Consider the following 16,585-nt stretch of genomic DNA (forward strand, 5'->3'; position numbering starts at 1 on the left):
CAACTATTATAGTCCGTGAATAGAGCCGGCACACAACCAAGGAACGAAAGATGCAAGTGATTAAAAATTCACTTCACTCTTGAAAACCGATACCAACCAACTGCGCGTGTACTGTAATCCGCTCATGAGGGGTACTAGCTCTGTTACATTTTAGCGTCGATTTATAAGCTATCGATAGTATTTTTCCAAATTTGTTTTTTACAGTATGTCGAAAATCAAACCTTCAAAAAACTAACTTCAAAACACTGACATTGAAAGAATACCCCAACTTGCGGTTCGATCAAGTGATCGTAAACTCATTGGAACGTTTCTGCAGTATCGGTGCGCCTCATTCAACCAATACAAATACAATAAGCTCAGCTCGGCTGGGCTCCGCTAACATAATATGGTAATATGAATGAAATCATGAAGCAGAGAAGAGAAAGGGAGAAAAAACTGGAAGATGTATCATAAATTTTGTGACTCTATTTACATATCTCTTCCGACCATCGTGTTCATGCTGACGGCCGTGCCAAGCTGTATTGGTGGGTCCTACGGTTTGTGAAGGGTTTACGACCGGACGACAACACCCCGCGCGTTGCCTGCCTTCCTGCCCGCCCAGTCTCCAGCAGACTCGATCGTTCTGAGTTGGTCGGCACAACTCTTCCGACTCGCCGACCGCCACGCTCGGTACTATAGCGCTTTCGTTCGGTAGCTAAAACAGCAGCCAACACTACAAAACGGCATGAAAGCTTCATGCATACATTTAGTGCGATCGCCTGTATCGACGTTTGTGACCATAAAGCTGCTAAAGCCTACATCGAACACCGGACCGGGATGAGGGTAGGGATTACGAGGTGTGGAGCTAAAAGCACATTTGGCGTAAAGGTGGCTCATTGAAAAAAGCAAAAACAGGCTCCATTCATTCATACGCTAACACTCATTCATTCATTCGGTTTCTCACCGCGTATGTTTCGCCTAACACAACTAGCTGCACAGTTTAGCAAAGAGATGTCAGGGCTTCCGCTCCTGTTACTGCTTCTGGCATTAATGCCATTTAGTCACATACTACTTTCACGAAAATAAATTTGAGGTTGAGGTTATCTGGAATGGCTTTAATAAAGCTGATATATATTTTAGATAAAATCGACAACACGACTGAAATTTGGTGTTATACGTAGAAACAAACTTCAACTCTCGTTAGAATCTGTGAAAATACGTTATGCTTAAGAAAATATGTTAAAATGAGATGATCACCACCAACCACACTTTGCAGGATCAGTATTGATGCAACAGTTCGATCTCAATTTTATATATTCGGCATCCAAAGTTTATTGCTGATTGTGCAACCTAATTTTGATCCCTTCGTCCATCGTATAACCGGTCTTGGATCCGATGAATGTGTAGTTTTTACGTTTATTCTCTAAAACACCAAATTAGCATATTGAAGAAAGCTCTGTTCGTGCACATCTCTGGCGGCACACCCGGGAGGGAAATCTAAAAAATCTAATTGAGACCCCATTCAGAAGACATCATGAATATTTAATGTCGCGTCTGTTACGTCGACAATCGAAAGATTCTATTGGGTGTGAGCAGCTAGAAAGAAATTGCCTTCCGATCGTATCGGGACGAAATTAAGATGAAATGTTTAATCATTCCTTCAAATCATTTGATCACATCCAACCTGTATCTCGTTGGTTTGTTAAGTTTCAGCACATGTGCCTTTCGTACCGCCAAAGCAAAGCTGAAATTAACAAATCAAGAACAGCGCCTGGCATCTGTACCCTAGGTTTACTACATTATAAAAGTTGTCGCGTCGTTTTTACGTACAATTGTTTATTACAACAGCGTTTATTGCCAACTGCGCACCGTTTGGGACACGTGCAAATCGGATCCTCTTTGTTTTTTCCTGGTTCTGGTAGCAACAACAAAATCATTAGCGATCGTCTCCTCGCTTCCGGAAACGATGAAAGTGCGTAAATAATTCAGCTTTACCAGTCGCCGAAGGGTCGTAAAAGCGAGACACACCCGTAAAACCGCTCTACCTAAGGGAGACCCGGACATAATCCGTCAATGTTTTTGAGTGTAATGTGCGGGGCATATCAATTACATCGCTATCGTGTCTGCTAAGGTTTCTGCTAAGGTCTTTGATAAAGTATTCGTTTTTAATCATGGTAAGGTAACTGGTAAGCATCGTGGCGTCAGGTGCTACAATCCAAGAATCATATATTGTACTTTAAAACATGCATGAGAAATCAAAGGTCTCTTGTGATCTGAATGCTCACCAACATAGTGAAACATACTACAAGCAAAGTTTATATAATTTTTATAAAACAGTTGCTCGACTAAACATCAATCAAATGCTTGATTTCGATTATACTTGAGAGACGAATCATCTGGATCGAGACCTATCTCTCCTGACCAAATGATAAACGGATTCCCTCACTGTAGGTTATGGAATACGATCAGGTTTTTTGAGAGGATCTTTTGTAAAACTAAGATGTATAATAACTCTACAGCAGTAAGTGGTACTTCATGTTAACCACAATTGATTTCTATTATATCCTGAGATGCTACCTCCTGAGATTATGTCCTTCTATTACCATCTATCTTGGCCTGAGATGGTCCTTAGAAGATATAGATGGTCCTTAGCTCCTGTCCGTTTTCAACTAAAATAAGGTTCAATCAATATCAGGTAAGGGTGAAAATACCATCAATAATTTGTTTCTGGATGTTTATCAGCACGATCGTTGTAGCCTCTCACGCTTCAACGCTATATGAGCTAACCATGCGTAGGAAAAAAAAACAAAGTTAGACAGTTTTTTTAGAACACGACCTGTAGCATTCGCCATTCAGCGAAACGAGAACAGCTTGACAAACTATAACCACCCATTATGAAAGCAGCTACCGAATATTAGTCACTCACTATGGATGCCAGCTCATTAGCATCTGCGTTCGTTTGCGATAAGATTCCCCAAGATCAGACCCAAGACGTCCGATTCCAAATCTGACCGTTCCGAGCTAATTAGCTACAACTACGAAAGGCCACCAGGCTTGCAGGCGCCACGCAGACCTAGCTTTTTTACGAGTGTTGCAGGGCCGAACAGCATGGATCGATTGTGTCGAACAAACCGGCGGTATATAATCGGCGATTGACAGCTACCACAGAGATGGGCCTTCGCTGGACCACCCGACAAGGGGTATTTTCATGATATCTAGCACAAACACGGCACGACACACAGGCGCACTTCATTCCTCGCCGTCAAATTCGCAAATCGGATTGTGCTACAAACAATCGCCACGGTGAAAATTGATTGATTTCATTCAAATTGTACTCTGCTGAGTATTTAGAGCTCGTGCGTGACACTTCTTTAAACGTGCAATGTGCAAGCTACCCTAAAGTGCATACAGCAGCTAAACCGCTTCGTGAACAGTGAAATGAAGCGAATGAACAATTAGCGGTGATCATGGACGTACTACCGTTCGATCAGGGGAGCCAAGATCAAGCCTGTTAGATAACATAAATGATGTCGATCGTTCATCGAGCTGTCCACGAATACACATGCGCTCTCAGCGATGCGAATCCAAACTCTAATTGATATTTCCTTTGCCTCATGAGAACGGTTGAAGCCGATCTTGAAACGTTATCCTATGGAAGATGGCAAACATGCTGTATTTACGATAACTTCTTAGTTCCAAATCATCTTGATGGTCTCTAATGATTGTGGTTGTTGACAGCTTCATATCAAGCCCCAGAATCAACTATCGAATGTACAGAAATTAATTATTTTAATTATGTTGTATATATTCTCTTTATACTTATTGTTTATGTTGATTATTCTTAATTTATGCAGTGTTTATTCAAATCAAACAATACTTCCTATCTTTGCAAATGATGCTATTCCATTCATCAACTTCGAGAGTTTCGTTGGCAATAATGAAGTGATGAGCGCAAACGGAATATGGTGCCCTTCATGATTCGGCGAAGGAAATATCTTCCAACCAAAGTGAAAGGTGAACTATCTGTAAATTGGTCTTAAGCAGACCGTCCTATTTGAAAAAAAAATGGGAAAAATTTCTTCATGATACAAAAAGACCAGAATGGATATCAATATAAAATACACATTTTGTAGAGTTATTAATTTAACTATTATAAATGGGAAATACGCAACACATCGATAGAATAAAACCATTACACGCCTTTCAGCTGCTCAACGTCGCAAAGCATTGATCACGCTCATGCTTGCAAGCACCGGACCTCCAACCGCTTCATAGTAGACGACAACTGAGCTTGAATGAACGAGCCAGCGCGATCAGAAACGTCGGAAAAGCGGATGGAATGGAAGGAAGCGACTGGCGATAGCGCGAGATAAAAAATAAAATGAAACCAAAAAAGGGGCAGCAACAACAAAAAATACGCAAGACACACGGCATCATCAGATACGATAGCGAATCGCGGCCTGAAATGATTCAACGAAGGTTAAGGCCCATTGAGTAAGGGAAGAACGACTGAATGACCGGCTCGTGGAGGCCAACGATAATAAACCTCGAGTAAGTTATCTCGCACTGACAGAAAGATGTAGAAGATGCTGATGGATCTAGCTATGTTTCCCTTTGCAGCGGTGTGAAGCTTTTCAACTCACTTAGCCGCTCGAGTAACCAAACACTTGGGCCGGCGGAGCGCGGAATAGAAACGCATCAATGAATGAAGCTCGTACTGCGGCTGTGTGCAGTGTTGCAGCGGCGTTGATGCTGTGGCTGATGTTTCCATTCATAAACATCAATCAACAGTGGGGCTGCTACTGGCTTGCTTGCCAGCCTGCTTGCCTGCTTGCTTGCTTGGGGAACATTTACTTGGAGGATACACTAGTAATGGCATGGTGCTAAGCGATAAGAAACACAGCGGGACGGACGGTTGACGGTGGAGATAACGAATCAGGATTGGATTAAGCGTGGAGAGGAAATGACGTTTCAACGTGACGTTCCTCCAGTTTTCTTATGTTAATCTAGAGCAAGTGCAATGCTACATGCACTTGCTTAATTGTTAAATAAAAGCTAACGATGGTTTATATCTGGCCGACAACAAATATTTGCAGATGGAATATTTCGCCGCTCATTGCAATTATACTCCATGCAAATGCAATGGGTAGTTTGAGTATACGCGCTTATTAGAAATTAAAAACTATCAATCATTCTCTTATGAAATTTTTTTTAACACTACACTCAGTAGTTTCCTTTCGTGGAGGAATTAAACTTAAAATACGAAAAGCCTATTTTATTTAAAGTAACGTGTGGTTATAAGATACGCCGGACATCAACCAAAAGAATAAATAATAAGTAGATAGTTATTAGAACGGGTTTATTATAGATTAACATACTAAAAAAATCGATGTCAGAATGATTTTACATAAACAAAAATCAATTTCAACACAATGGCAATCCCGTTGGGTTAGGGGTGGGAGTCTTCCCATGGCAAAACTGATACCAAATCAAGAACGGTACGACCTCTTATGGACCTCAACTTATACACATGTATACGCCATACTATGCTTACAAGGACCTCAAATACCTCAAGTACCAGGAAACACAAGGAAAACCCTTGTTAAATACCTTCCAGTGCATTTTGAAATTCCAAAAGAAAGAGACTATTTAGTTGTAAAAGAGTACTTCACAAATAAAATAATTTCCAAAAACTAAATTAAAATAAAAAACAAAAAAAAAATCCAGATTATTTATTTTTGTACTGTAAGGATTTTAAATATTTTGTTGTTGATAGAACCACATTTCTGTTCGATCCCATCGTGCAAAGGTAGAAGTATTGCTTTTGCTAGAGTCTACCAGGGGGCGCTCAAGGCGAACAACTTGTACCAAAGCTTGGGTGCAAGCTGGCTTACAACCAAACGAGCGGAATTTTTAAAGAATGAATTCTTTGATTTGTCACGTCGTCCGTGTTTGGTAATTTTATGAGGTTTGTTTCTTCATTTTTACAGTAGTCAAACATTTCTTCTCCGCTAGCTTGAGATATTCAAAGCAGGAAATGATGAAAATGCTTTATATATTACCGCATTCGATAAGCAGCATTCATGACGAAAATTGCCATCATCATTCTTTCGTACAGCTGTTTGTGTAACCTTCAACGTAAGGTTTCGTCATCAGTTGAAATAAATCTTCAAGGGCCAGTGCTGCTGGATAACCCTGGTAAATCCATTCTTACCAAGTCACTGCCTGCGTAAACGGAATCTTTATAGCAGCTCAATCAAATTTGTCTTCCTAATTCGAATCAGTAAAGCACCCATATACACTTCCCAATCTCTAATCGTGAGGGACCGTATCACAACAAGCGCTATCTACAAGGTAGCTGTGCTCGGGAATAATGGTATCCGCTAGTTAATCCGTTTTTGCCTAACCGTATTAACCTGCCGTACAAGAGATGTGGGTTATCGAGGAGCGTAATGGTCACGCGTTTTACAGCTTTATGATAACGTGTGTTAAGGTTCACTGGATTGGCCTATCCGTAACCGTTACCTGCGTGACATTGAGAATATCGTTTCAATCTAATCAATCCATTGCTACAACCCGACCATTCTTAACGTCGGCCTGCAAAAAAGTTTACAAGCCTACGCGCGACCAATACGCAGAGTCAGTTTCAAGCTGAGAGCTGAAGTGAAAATGTTTGCCAAGTTTTTCCTGCTGATTGCGCTGGTGCAGATTGCCTGTGCCCAGCAACCGTCCGATGTGCTGGTGGAGTTCGGCACCAACTTTAGCACGCTTGCCATCGAAACGCAGAATGAAATTAATGAACTGTACCACTTCAACGGAGAGATTGTGCGTGAGTTCAACCGGGAGCTGCTGCTAGAGCTGGCCCGCATGGTACCGTCGATGCGGGAAGCCGATGCGTCCTTCCAGCAGCAGATTGCAGCCGCCGACGGAATCGACGACGAGTGCCGTGAGTACGTGGAAGAGCTGCGCGAGCTGTTCCTGATATTCCAGAACTGGGACATTCAGGACTGTGCATACTACGCGCATGAGGAGTTGGCTGACGACAGCGTTAACCGTTTCTTGCCGTACGCCATCACGTTCCTGTCGGAAAACACGCGCTCCATCTCGCAGGTGGTGCAGTCCTTCTCGCGCAACAACGCAGTGTCCGATTTGGACGCGCTAGTTTCTGAGTTGGACGGTGAATGGGAGTACTACCAGACGCTAGCAGTATCCTTTGGAGACTTCCTGTTCGATGAGATCTTGGCCCATGCCGATGTGGCCGACCGTGTGTATCTCGACCTGGTTGAGTGTAGTGAAACGGCACTGGATCTTCAGCAAGCCGATCAGGAGTACATTCTAAGCTACCTGGAAACTAACTGTGAATAAATAAAACCAACCGCCGTTTTCGGTCGAAACCCCATCGTCCGCTCGATATGATACACGCGTTTTGTAATCATCGCTACGCGTCGCTTCAGTGCTTTCGGTGAATTCGAAAATTGCCCACAATTTAAGCTCAATTGGCCGCTATGTTTAACAGGAGATCACAGCAACTCCCATAGCGTAATGCAAAACAATATGGACCATCGCTTGCATACTTTAGTATTTCACACACACACACACGCCCAATTGAAGTCAATAATTTGCGTTATAACAGCAGCAAGCGGATGATAGGATAGAAAAATGGCATTCGAGCTGCACATGTGCACTTACCAAGCGATGCTTCGGGGTCGGACAGATCGGACAGGCTCGGCACCTTCTGTATATTTCGGATCGGTCCATCATCCAACGGTTCCTGTTTGAGTTGTATTGGACCCGAATCACCGTCGTAACCCTGCGAAAGAAAGTTTTCAAGCATAAGTTAAGCGTCTTGTTCAATCTACCTTCATGGCAGCCACAGGACTGCGGTTGTGGTTTACGATTTAACTGACATTTTCTTTTCTTTTTGGCATCATGTTTTGGTAACCAATACTCGGACATCATCAGCTTCCGGCGATGCTACGCGAGTGCTACTACTGTAACCGCAAGATTAAATTACCTTTTCTTTGAATCCCACCAAATTTCTGTTCTTTACCTCGAAGATTCAGAGACATTTATTTTCCGGTGATCGGAAACACTTTTGACCCTAACCTATTTCTGAAAACCTTGCCAAGCACAAACTCCTCCATCGCCCTACGTTAATTATGTTCACGGCTTAATAGGAACGCTTTAGGACAAATGAAGCGATCATCCGTTTTTCACACTTGTTATGAGCCACTAAATAAAGACATGTAAGATGTACTTCAAGCATCGTTAACTTTGTGCCATACCACCCGCAATCGCGCGACTCAAGCGCCCGACCGGAAACGATCACTCGGAAAGGGAGCATCGAGTGCATCTAATCGGGTTGCCGTGAAATTTCACTGCACTGTAGAAAGGAAGAGCAGCGCACATTGTGATACGAGCCGCCATAAATATGTTAACACGATAATGATTGAAAGACCACGCAAGTTCTAAGGCGCTTATTTTCATCTCCCCCTGTAGAAGAAGCAGATTGAACCGTTGGGTGCAGTCGGAAAGCGGTCGATAGGGTCGGCTAGAGAGTCATTCAAGGGATGGAAATATTATCTTTATGGCTGTCATTTTTATGCTGTAAGCGAGATTATATGAAAATGCTGGTAAACTTGGTGCCACACATGAAACATTCGGGGGGATTTACAGCGAAGCAGAAAAGCGATTCCGTCAAGCGATGGGTCAACAGAATTAACTTGTCAACGGGATCGTATGCACTTAATTAGTCATGTCTCGCGTTTTCATACAGGAAACTGGAGCCAAGAAGTGGCGAAAGATTCGTGCAGAGTGTTTAGGTGCTAGGGAGGGGAGGCGAGAGATGATCTTTCATGGTATGGTGGTCAATTATAAACGATCGTACACACATTGTTTAAGTGATCGTAAGTTATCATTTGGCAATCAATGCAACGAGAGAACTTCCGTTATCTAATCTTTAGTTCCTATGAAGAGAGCGTTTTGAAGATCTCAAGTTCTTCTCCACTTAATTCCATGAGAAAACATAGGTAACCGATACCTCTTGTCATTCTTTACACTACCATTTATTGGCACTTGCCACTCGTTCAACACTTCCAGCGTCCCCAAAGCGCACGCGCCTCCGTACAATTTACTCCAAATCACAACGCACTCCCCCACCGTACTTAGCGTCTCCGAATACTCAGAACTCCGAAGAAATAACAGCCGATTTCATTCATAAAACTAACACTCTCCGCTAATGTGAATGGGAGGGGAGTTGCAGGCCGTTCTCGACTAAGCAGTTGGAGTCACGTTTAGAAATCCGCTCATTCACTACTACTAACACCGCAACCTCAGGCCCCTTAGTGTCGAGAGTCTGGGGCCTGACAAACCGTAAACAAAATATGTAAACACACACGCGCCAAGCCGATCGACAAGCAAGCATCCCACACGTTCCTCGCAAAGCCGTTCGCCTCCACGAATTGATCGAAAGCATCGGTAGGATCGACAGCTGGATAATACCAAACAGCACCCACCACCTTTGTGTGGAGCAAACACCTCTGCTTTATATCGGCACTGGTTGCCATCGTGGTGCAGTGGCTGCTTAGACGATGATCCAGCATGGGTTTTGAGCACAATACCATCCCGCAAGGTATAGCGTTCGGTGGTAGCGACCTTGTTAAACAAACGACTCTTTTAAATGCACGTTAAATGCAACGAACGCTTGGCAAGATTCGTTCCAACCTTTAACTGCTCCTGTACAGTTCGCGATCAACTAGATTACTGAGGTAGAATTGTGCATCCTGATCGTGTCGTCGGAGGACGCTGGTTTAAATTAACCAGGCCCACCAATGAGTAACACTCATCGACACGAGCTGGCATACTGCAGCTGGCAAACCTTGCTATTTATTTCACAATCCTTGTGAAGACATGCTTCGATCTTTTTCCGATCCGATACAGTTGCCACCAGCCAGAAAATGGGATTAACCAGACGAAACAAAACACAACAAGTTTGCTGCAGCGAAGGAAAGAAATGCCGCGAAAGAGTTACATCCGGCCGTTTCGGTCGCGGTCATAAATTAGCTGCAATATTTTGACATCGTTCGGCTAGATAAAGACAAACCGGGCGGGTGCTTAATCGCGGCATCTCATTTGTTTCCAGATCCGTGCGTATCGTGTCTCGGTTACCGGCGAGAACCTTCTCCGATCTTCGGGCACCTGGTGGCGTGGCGTGCTATGGCAGCGGGTTCACCAAAACTTACAAACATTGCCGACACACCCATTGATCAAGGCAAATGGTAAACGAGACCGATGACGCGCCGTAGCTGTTCACGGTTCACGTTGTAAATAATTAGCTCAAATAGCACAACAGATTAACTCTTTCTTGCTCCGTGCATCCCCTACACAAGCCTTGATGGAAGTGACCGACAAGCCGCCGATAGACAGCGAAATTCTCATCTCTGCCGAACTTCTCTGTCGCAGCGCGCAACACGCACAGAGTAAAAATATGATGGTGCACCATGTCATAACGAAATTTTAAATATGCGATTATAATTCCAAATATACAACCCATTCGTTTTCGCACAAGTCTCTCCAGATCGTGACAGCTTGCGCAAACACCGAACATGCCCATTTGAGCCGTGGCGTTATAAGCAACGAACGTAACGAGGGCGACAAGAACGAACATCGCGTTGACATCATCATCCTCACCATCATCGTTCGCAAAGTATTCCATTTGGTCATCGATTTATCTCTACCACTCGAAAGGTGTTGGCAATCGGCATGAATCAATCGCATATGATGGGTGTAAGTAGTGCAATTGTTAGGCAGGCAGAATGTATGTGTTTACAACCCGCATACCCTCGCACTCGCGCTATCTAGCGTAAATATCGCTCGCTCGTCTACGTTGCTATCTCAGCTGATGGGAAGATTTTTGTTGTCGCTGATAACAAGATACAGCCGATCGACGTGCGTCCCAAAACACATTTATGGAAAACCGAACTCCAACAAAACCCTGTTTTCGACAGAGGGCTCTCTTTTCCCATTTTGATTCTAGAAGTTGCCTCACGAAGCATCATCATCCTCAAGGATGATGAATATTTCATAAAGTGTCCATCGAAAGCCAATGCGTTTTGTTTCCGTTGTGCATTCGCCCGAAAGGCGACGTAAAACTAAACTGCTGTTCTGCGATTCTGGAATCGATGCGATAGATTTATTCATATCCATCGCCACCGCATAGGGTTCGTTCCCAATTGCTATTCGCTGCACGTTCCATCGAATCGTTTGAGCGTCAAGAATATTCAAACAGCATAATATAAATATTCTAGCAGTACACTTTGTTGGGTGATATGGCTTCCCTCTCGCTTCTGCATACGTGTTCCGGTTACTTACCTGCACGTATGTCGGTAGGAAACTGACGGATTTCTTCATTTTCTTCGGTCGGATCATGCTTCCACCGCCGCTGCTTCCACTGCTGATCGATGAGGCTAGCGACGATCCGGTGCTGAGGTTAGACACACCGATCGGAACCAGTGCTATACCGGCCTGATGTTGATTCTGCTGAATTGTTTGATGACTACCGGTGAGATGCATTCCACCATGAAGAGCTGTTGGTCCCACGTTCGTTCCCGACCCTGCGGAACTACTGGTATTCATCAGTTGCATCTTGCCGCTTAACATAGAGGTAGCCAGCGAAAGATCATACGCCGAATCGTAGCGGCGCCCAATATTGTTGATATTCCGGGACTGCTGTTGCTGCTGTTGCTGCTCGGTGGTCTGCGACTGTGTATCGTTAGGCGGAGGATACAGGTTGACACTTGCCGTCGGTGTCGGGGCCTCGTAGAAAGGAGTCTCTTGCAGCGAATAGTCCGCCAATACCTCATACGCCAAGTCCGTTTCCATTGCTTGGATGTGCCTGTCCGGAGGAAACAGTGATGGAAAAGAACAAACCGTTAATAAAACGTCTGTAAAAGAAATGCTAGACTCTTTAATGTATCTTTAAATTCGCGTGATTAGCCGTTTGAAGGCTAGAGTGGGTATTGACAAGAATTTCTATACTTAAAATATGAACGCTAACAAATAGCTAGCACTATTTTTGATCTAGATTTCAATTATGGTCTAGATACAGATAACGAAAAAGATTTAATAAATAGATTCACTTCACTTTGCACTGTCGACATAGAGAAGTTAAAGCTAAATAACACTGACATTGATTATCGTCAAACTAAGCCGAGTTTGAATCGACCAATCGTCCAACAGTGAAGAGATACACATATTTGCCACATTGATACTGTCAATATGCATATACGTCAGCAAGCCGGATTATGTTTACTATTATCTTTGTACACTGCTTTCGCAAATGTACAGAAGTCAATAATGATGTCGCCACCATTATCGCCAACGTCAAATGATCGACCCAACAGAACAGACCCACAACACTTCCGCGTGCCTGGCGCCATCATTAGGCAAATAGAAGTGGGTCTGGTTAATGCCGTCATGTTTCCAAAAGCAGGACAAAAACAAAAGAAAAATTCAAATATGTTTCTGAAGAACAAGGCCATTATAAGAGTTTGGAAACAGTAGACATTACAATCGAGGATAGTTTTTGTGTTGTGATATTACATTGGGAAGTCTGTTTAACTTTAAATAATTCAACCTGTTGCATTGCTGAACCCCACGGGATTTTCCCTGGCATCTTTTATCTTAATCTTTTTAACAAAGTTTTACGAACGGTGCTACAGTTTCCATCTGCTCATTTACTGTCTTTAAAAGAAGAGAAAAATAAAACGAAACTAACTTTCGATCCATACCACTCGTGGTCCTGACGATACACGGCCAAACGATTGAGTCAAGAGTTTAAATATGTGGTGTGATGTGTGAGAGCGATCCCGACTGTTCAAGAGTCGCAAGCATGTGTTGTTCAACTTTCGAACGAAAGCAGGTAGCTCAAACAAAAATCAGTTCAGGGATTTGGGATGCTATTCGACACTTTTCCATTCCATCGCCATTCGTTTCCCACCGTTATCCGTTTTGGGGTGCGCGCTGCCATATTTGTACAAAACCTTCGTTCAAAACATTAATGCCGTAGAATGGCCGCAAAAGTCCAGCGAAACGGAACATGTTGAAGTGTTCTCGTTACAACATTTGCTGCTTATAGGTGACACTATCCTTAGCAGATTGTGGAGTTACTAAGTTCCATGTTTTTGTACCCAACACGATCTATTTACTCATGACCTAAAATTTAAACTTTCAAACACGATTAGCATGTTGGGCTTACGTCTTAGGGATTCTTTTTTAATTCCCCGCTCAAGCGAATAAACAAAATTAACTAACACATACGAATACAGGAATACGGAAACCCAATCACGATTGTGGCCGGCATCGATTCTTCTTAGAAGAATGTCGGAAAGATAGAAATGTAGCTAAGCAAGAGAGAAATCAACCATATGGCAGACTGACAAAAGGAGCTAAAAGGAAGCTCCAGAGAAATAAACCACTAGCGCTTCCCTTTCGCACCAAGAGCCTTAACAGTTTTCAACCAGAATACCTTAAAACGTTCTCAGTGCCTTCCCATGACCGATCCAGAGAAAAGACAAGCTTTTCAAGACTCCTAAAATTGGTTCAAGCGTGTTCCATCCATGCACCAAACGATGATCGTTCGAACTGTTCAGCTGTGTATCCTTTACACGTACGATCACCATTTATGTAGACGCAAAGGTGAAACCTTACAGCTCCGTATTCTTACAGTCCTGGAGCTAATCCACCTACAAATAATTTACCCATTTTCCTTTCTAACCCCTTTCCAAGTCCATTCGTTCTTATATTGAGCCAACTAATTTAACAGATCTGTTGCTGATATATAATTTTGCCGGTTCAACGTCCGCGGCGCGATCGGTTGTGCAGTTCAAGAAAAATGGTAACAAGATATCAGCTGTCTGGCAGGGTGGAATGTGATGCTGCATCCTTGCCAAAACTGTAACTCAATCCTTTTTGTTTCGGTCGAACAACCTGTCTGGAGCTTTAAAGGAATCTATCCTTTAAAAAAACGTAGCTAGCACGGAAAATAATCTTCCTTTTCGTTCCAGCCAGCTCTTGGCCTTTGGATCTTTCGTGCTGTGGATGTCGCTATACGGGTTGGATCGATGTAGGTTGAAGTTGTGTGCTGCAGGATCTTCCCATCAATGTATCCTTACCATCATGCAGAGCCGCTCCCTAACCACCATCGCATCAACGATCGATCTACGCTGTTGTTGTTCTTCTTATCCCTTCAACCTGCAGTTTCATGTTTCATAAAGTGTATACAGATTTATCGCTCCTTTGCTTCAACCCGTGACGGAAGGATAACTAAAAATCAATGGATAAAAAATCGATCGACGATAGATCACAATCACCAAAGATCACACAATTTCTTTTTTCCCATGGATATGCGGGGGCCCAAGCACATGAAGGACATCTTACAAGTGATAACCACATATTATAGTTTTTATCTTTCAATAATAAGCCTTCAATATACCCCCGAAGAGGAGTACATCGTAACATTAACCAAACAATTCTCCCCAGTTCGACATCCAAAGCAAATGTGCAGTTTTTGTCCCTTCCATTCCTATATCTTCTCTTGCTGTCTGTTGGTTACATTTTCAATGAATCTATAAGTGACCGACTTCACCATCAGAGTATCTAAATCGCCCAGTTTATGCATGTACATAAAATGAAGCTCCGTTCCAGAAATAAACCCACAATTTACAAGAACGCAACAAGACTGTCAACAGCATCATTGAGCACCCCATTCAGCACGCGCAGTTCGGGACCGACGACAGTGCGTTGCGCAGTTTTCGTTGTTTTGCATCTGATTGTGATTCTAATTGAGGTATCGTACCTGCGATCGTTGCATTATGCCCTGAACTACTCATACGTGCTGGGCGAGAAATTTAAAAGGCCCAATTTGTGACTATGGCCGACCGGTTTTATGTCAATGATAACATGAATTCACAAACTGCTTAATTCATAAGTAATGGTTGAGTGTAAAGTCCAAAGCCAAAACACCAAATGCTGACAACGAGAACTCTTACGTCTGTAATTTGAAAAGTATTTAAACTATGATTTTGTCCAAAAGAATTTCTCCTCATTACGAACCCATTCTCGTAACTCGTTACGTGAGGCCTTGTTGATGACGACAGTACACACGCAAACCACACCGTATGCGTAGCGCAAGAGAGCTCGATAGCTCACGTTCCATTTCAGACACGAGGCACAACGTCACCGAAGCGTTGAAGGATGCTGGCCGTTTGTTTGTTTATTTATCCATACCCGCAAACGGAGAAGAAGGCATGACGGCGCGTGGTGTGACAAGATTTACCGAAACGTCTCCGTCATTTTTGTATTGACATGATAATTTTAAGCCGATCCCTAAAATTAACTCACGATCTTAACGACCGGCTCGAGAAAGGAAACCGCCTCGAAAGCCGTCAAAGGCAAACCCTCACCTTTGAGGAGTCAACAATTACGAATACAAATATTTGCTATCGCAACGATTATACCTACAGTACGGGGAAGTACGCGTACACTGTCATGGATGAGATTGGGCCCATTACTAATGATCGAAGTTGCGACCATAATCACAAGCGCTTAGCGTCCGTAGTCTTATCGGCAGTAGAATAAGAGTCATTTTTTTTTTTTGTGGGAAACATTTTCTGCATAAACGTTGTCAGCAGAGCGTTCGGAAGCGCGCATTAGCTGTAAAAATAAATTTCAAATTTTGACAAAAATGCATTTCTATGTAGCATGCATGATTCATACGATCGTTGCAATAACGAACTTGCCAGAGTTTACTGGTAAGAAACTGACTTTAGCATAAAAAAACGCACACACCGATGTCACTACCAATACAACCGTCATTGGCGTTATCAACGCATTTAAGCCTTAGCGATCACGCGCATGTCAGGCAAGATAAAATGTAAAATTGATGATAAACGTTTGGGTTTCTCGTCGCCCTGTTTTTTCGTTGCTTTATTTGTTTTTGTTTGGGGTTTGCCTTTCGAAAGGCGCAAATTTCTTACACGACCAATCGGCGCGTCGTAAAGTTTGATTAGACTTTTGGCTTTTGAGCGAGTAGTATGAATATTTCGCCACGGCCCAACATTTCAAACATTTATCGGTGTTGCCAATGATAAGCTTTGAGCGTGCTGGCTGCGTGTAGGCGTTCGGCTGTCCCTCTTCTTGCACACAACCCGCTGGGTAGGGTGCAAAAAGTGTGGCAGAAACAAACAACAACAACCTCCAGCCCGCGAAGAAGTTTACGATTATTGTTTTATCTTATCAACGAATGGCGAGGGGAATTTTCATTACAGTTCCACCGCATGCTGGAAGTTAGTTGAATCTGGTCAAAATGCGCTGTAGTTACAGCGCATGTGCTCTTTTGTATTTTTTTTTACAAAAAGATATTGAAGATTCTTACAGCGTACAGAGCAGAAGATCGATCCTTACGCAGGGCAACCATTAAAATCCGTACGTCCTCCCTTTGTTGGTGTTGTGCGCCGGTTGCGCAACAGATTGTAACAATTTAGTAAAAACGTACACGCCATGGCTTTACCATGTTCAAGATTGAAGCAAAAACAACGTCCAAGTGCAC

General features: G+C 43.1%; 1 protein-coding gene and 1 long non-coding RNA gene across 15 annotated transcripts in view; one reads left to right on the forward strand and one right to left on the reverse strand.

Annotated features, from left to right (window-relative positions):
* LOC118507821 (ETS-like protein pointed) overlaps positions 1-16,585 on the reverse strand; it is an 85,257-nt gene that overhangs the window by 65,293 nt on the left and 3,379 nt on the right. For all 14 annotated transcript variants that reach the window (XR_004905714.1, XM_036046905.1, XM_036046902.1 and 11 more), the window contains exons 3-4: positions 11,350-11,872; positions 7,669-7,789 (exon numbers count right to left, since the gene is read on the reverse strand). Coding sequence is in view for 13 of the 14 variants with exons in the window: in XM_036046905.1 (XP_035902798.1) it covers positions 7,669-7,789; positions 11,350-11,859 (631 nt within the window). In the remaining variant the exon portion in view is untranslated. The remainder of the gene's footprint in view (positions 1-7,668; positions 7,790-11,349; positions 11,873-16,585) is intronic.
* Positions 2,988-5,672, forward strand: LOC118507825. The gene is made up of 2 exons (XR_004905718.1): positions 2,988-4,530; positions 4,600-5,672. It is a non-coding gene; the product is annotated as an uncharacterized LOC118507825 (long non-coding RNA).

Source organism: Anopheles stephensi, chromosome 2 (genome assembly GCF_013141755.1).
Source record: "Anopheles stephensi strain Indian chromosome 2, UCI_ANSTEP_V1.0, whole genome shotgun sequence".
NCBI lineage: Eukaryota > Metazoa > Arthropoda > Insecta > Diptera > Culicidae > Anopheles > Anopheles stephensi.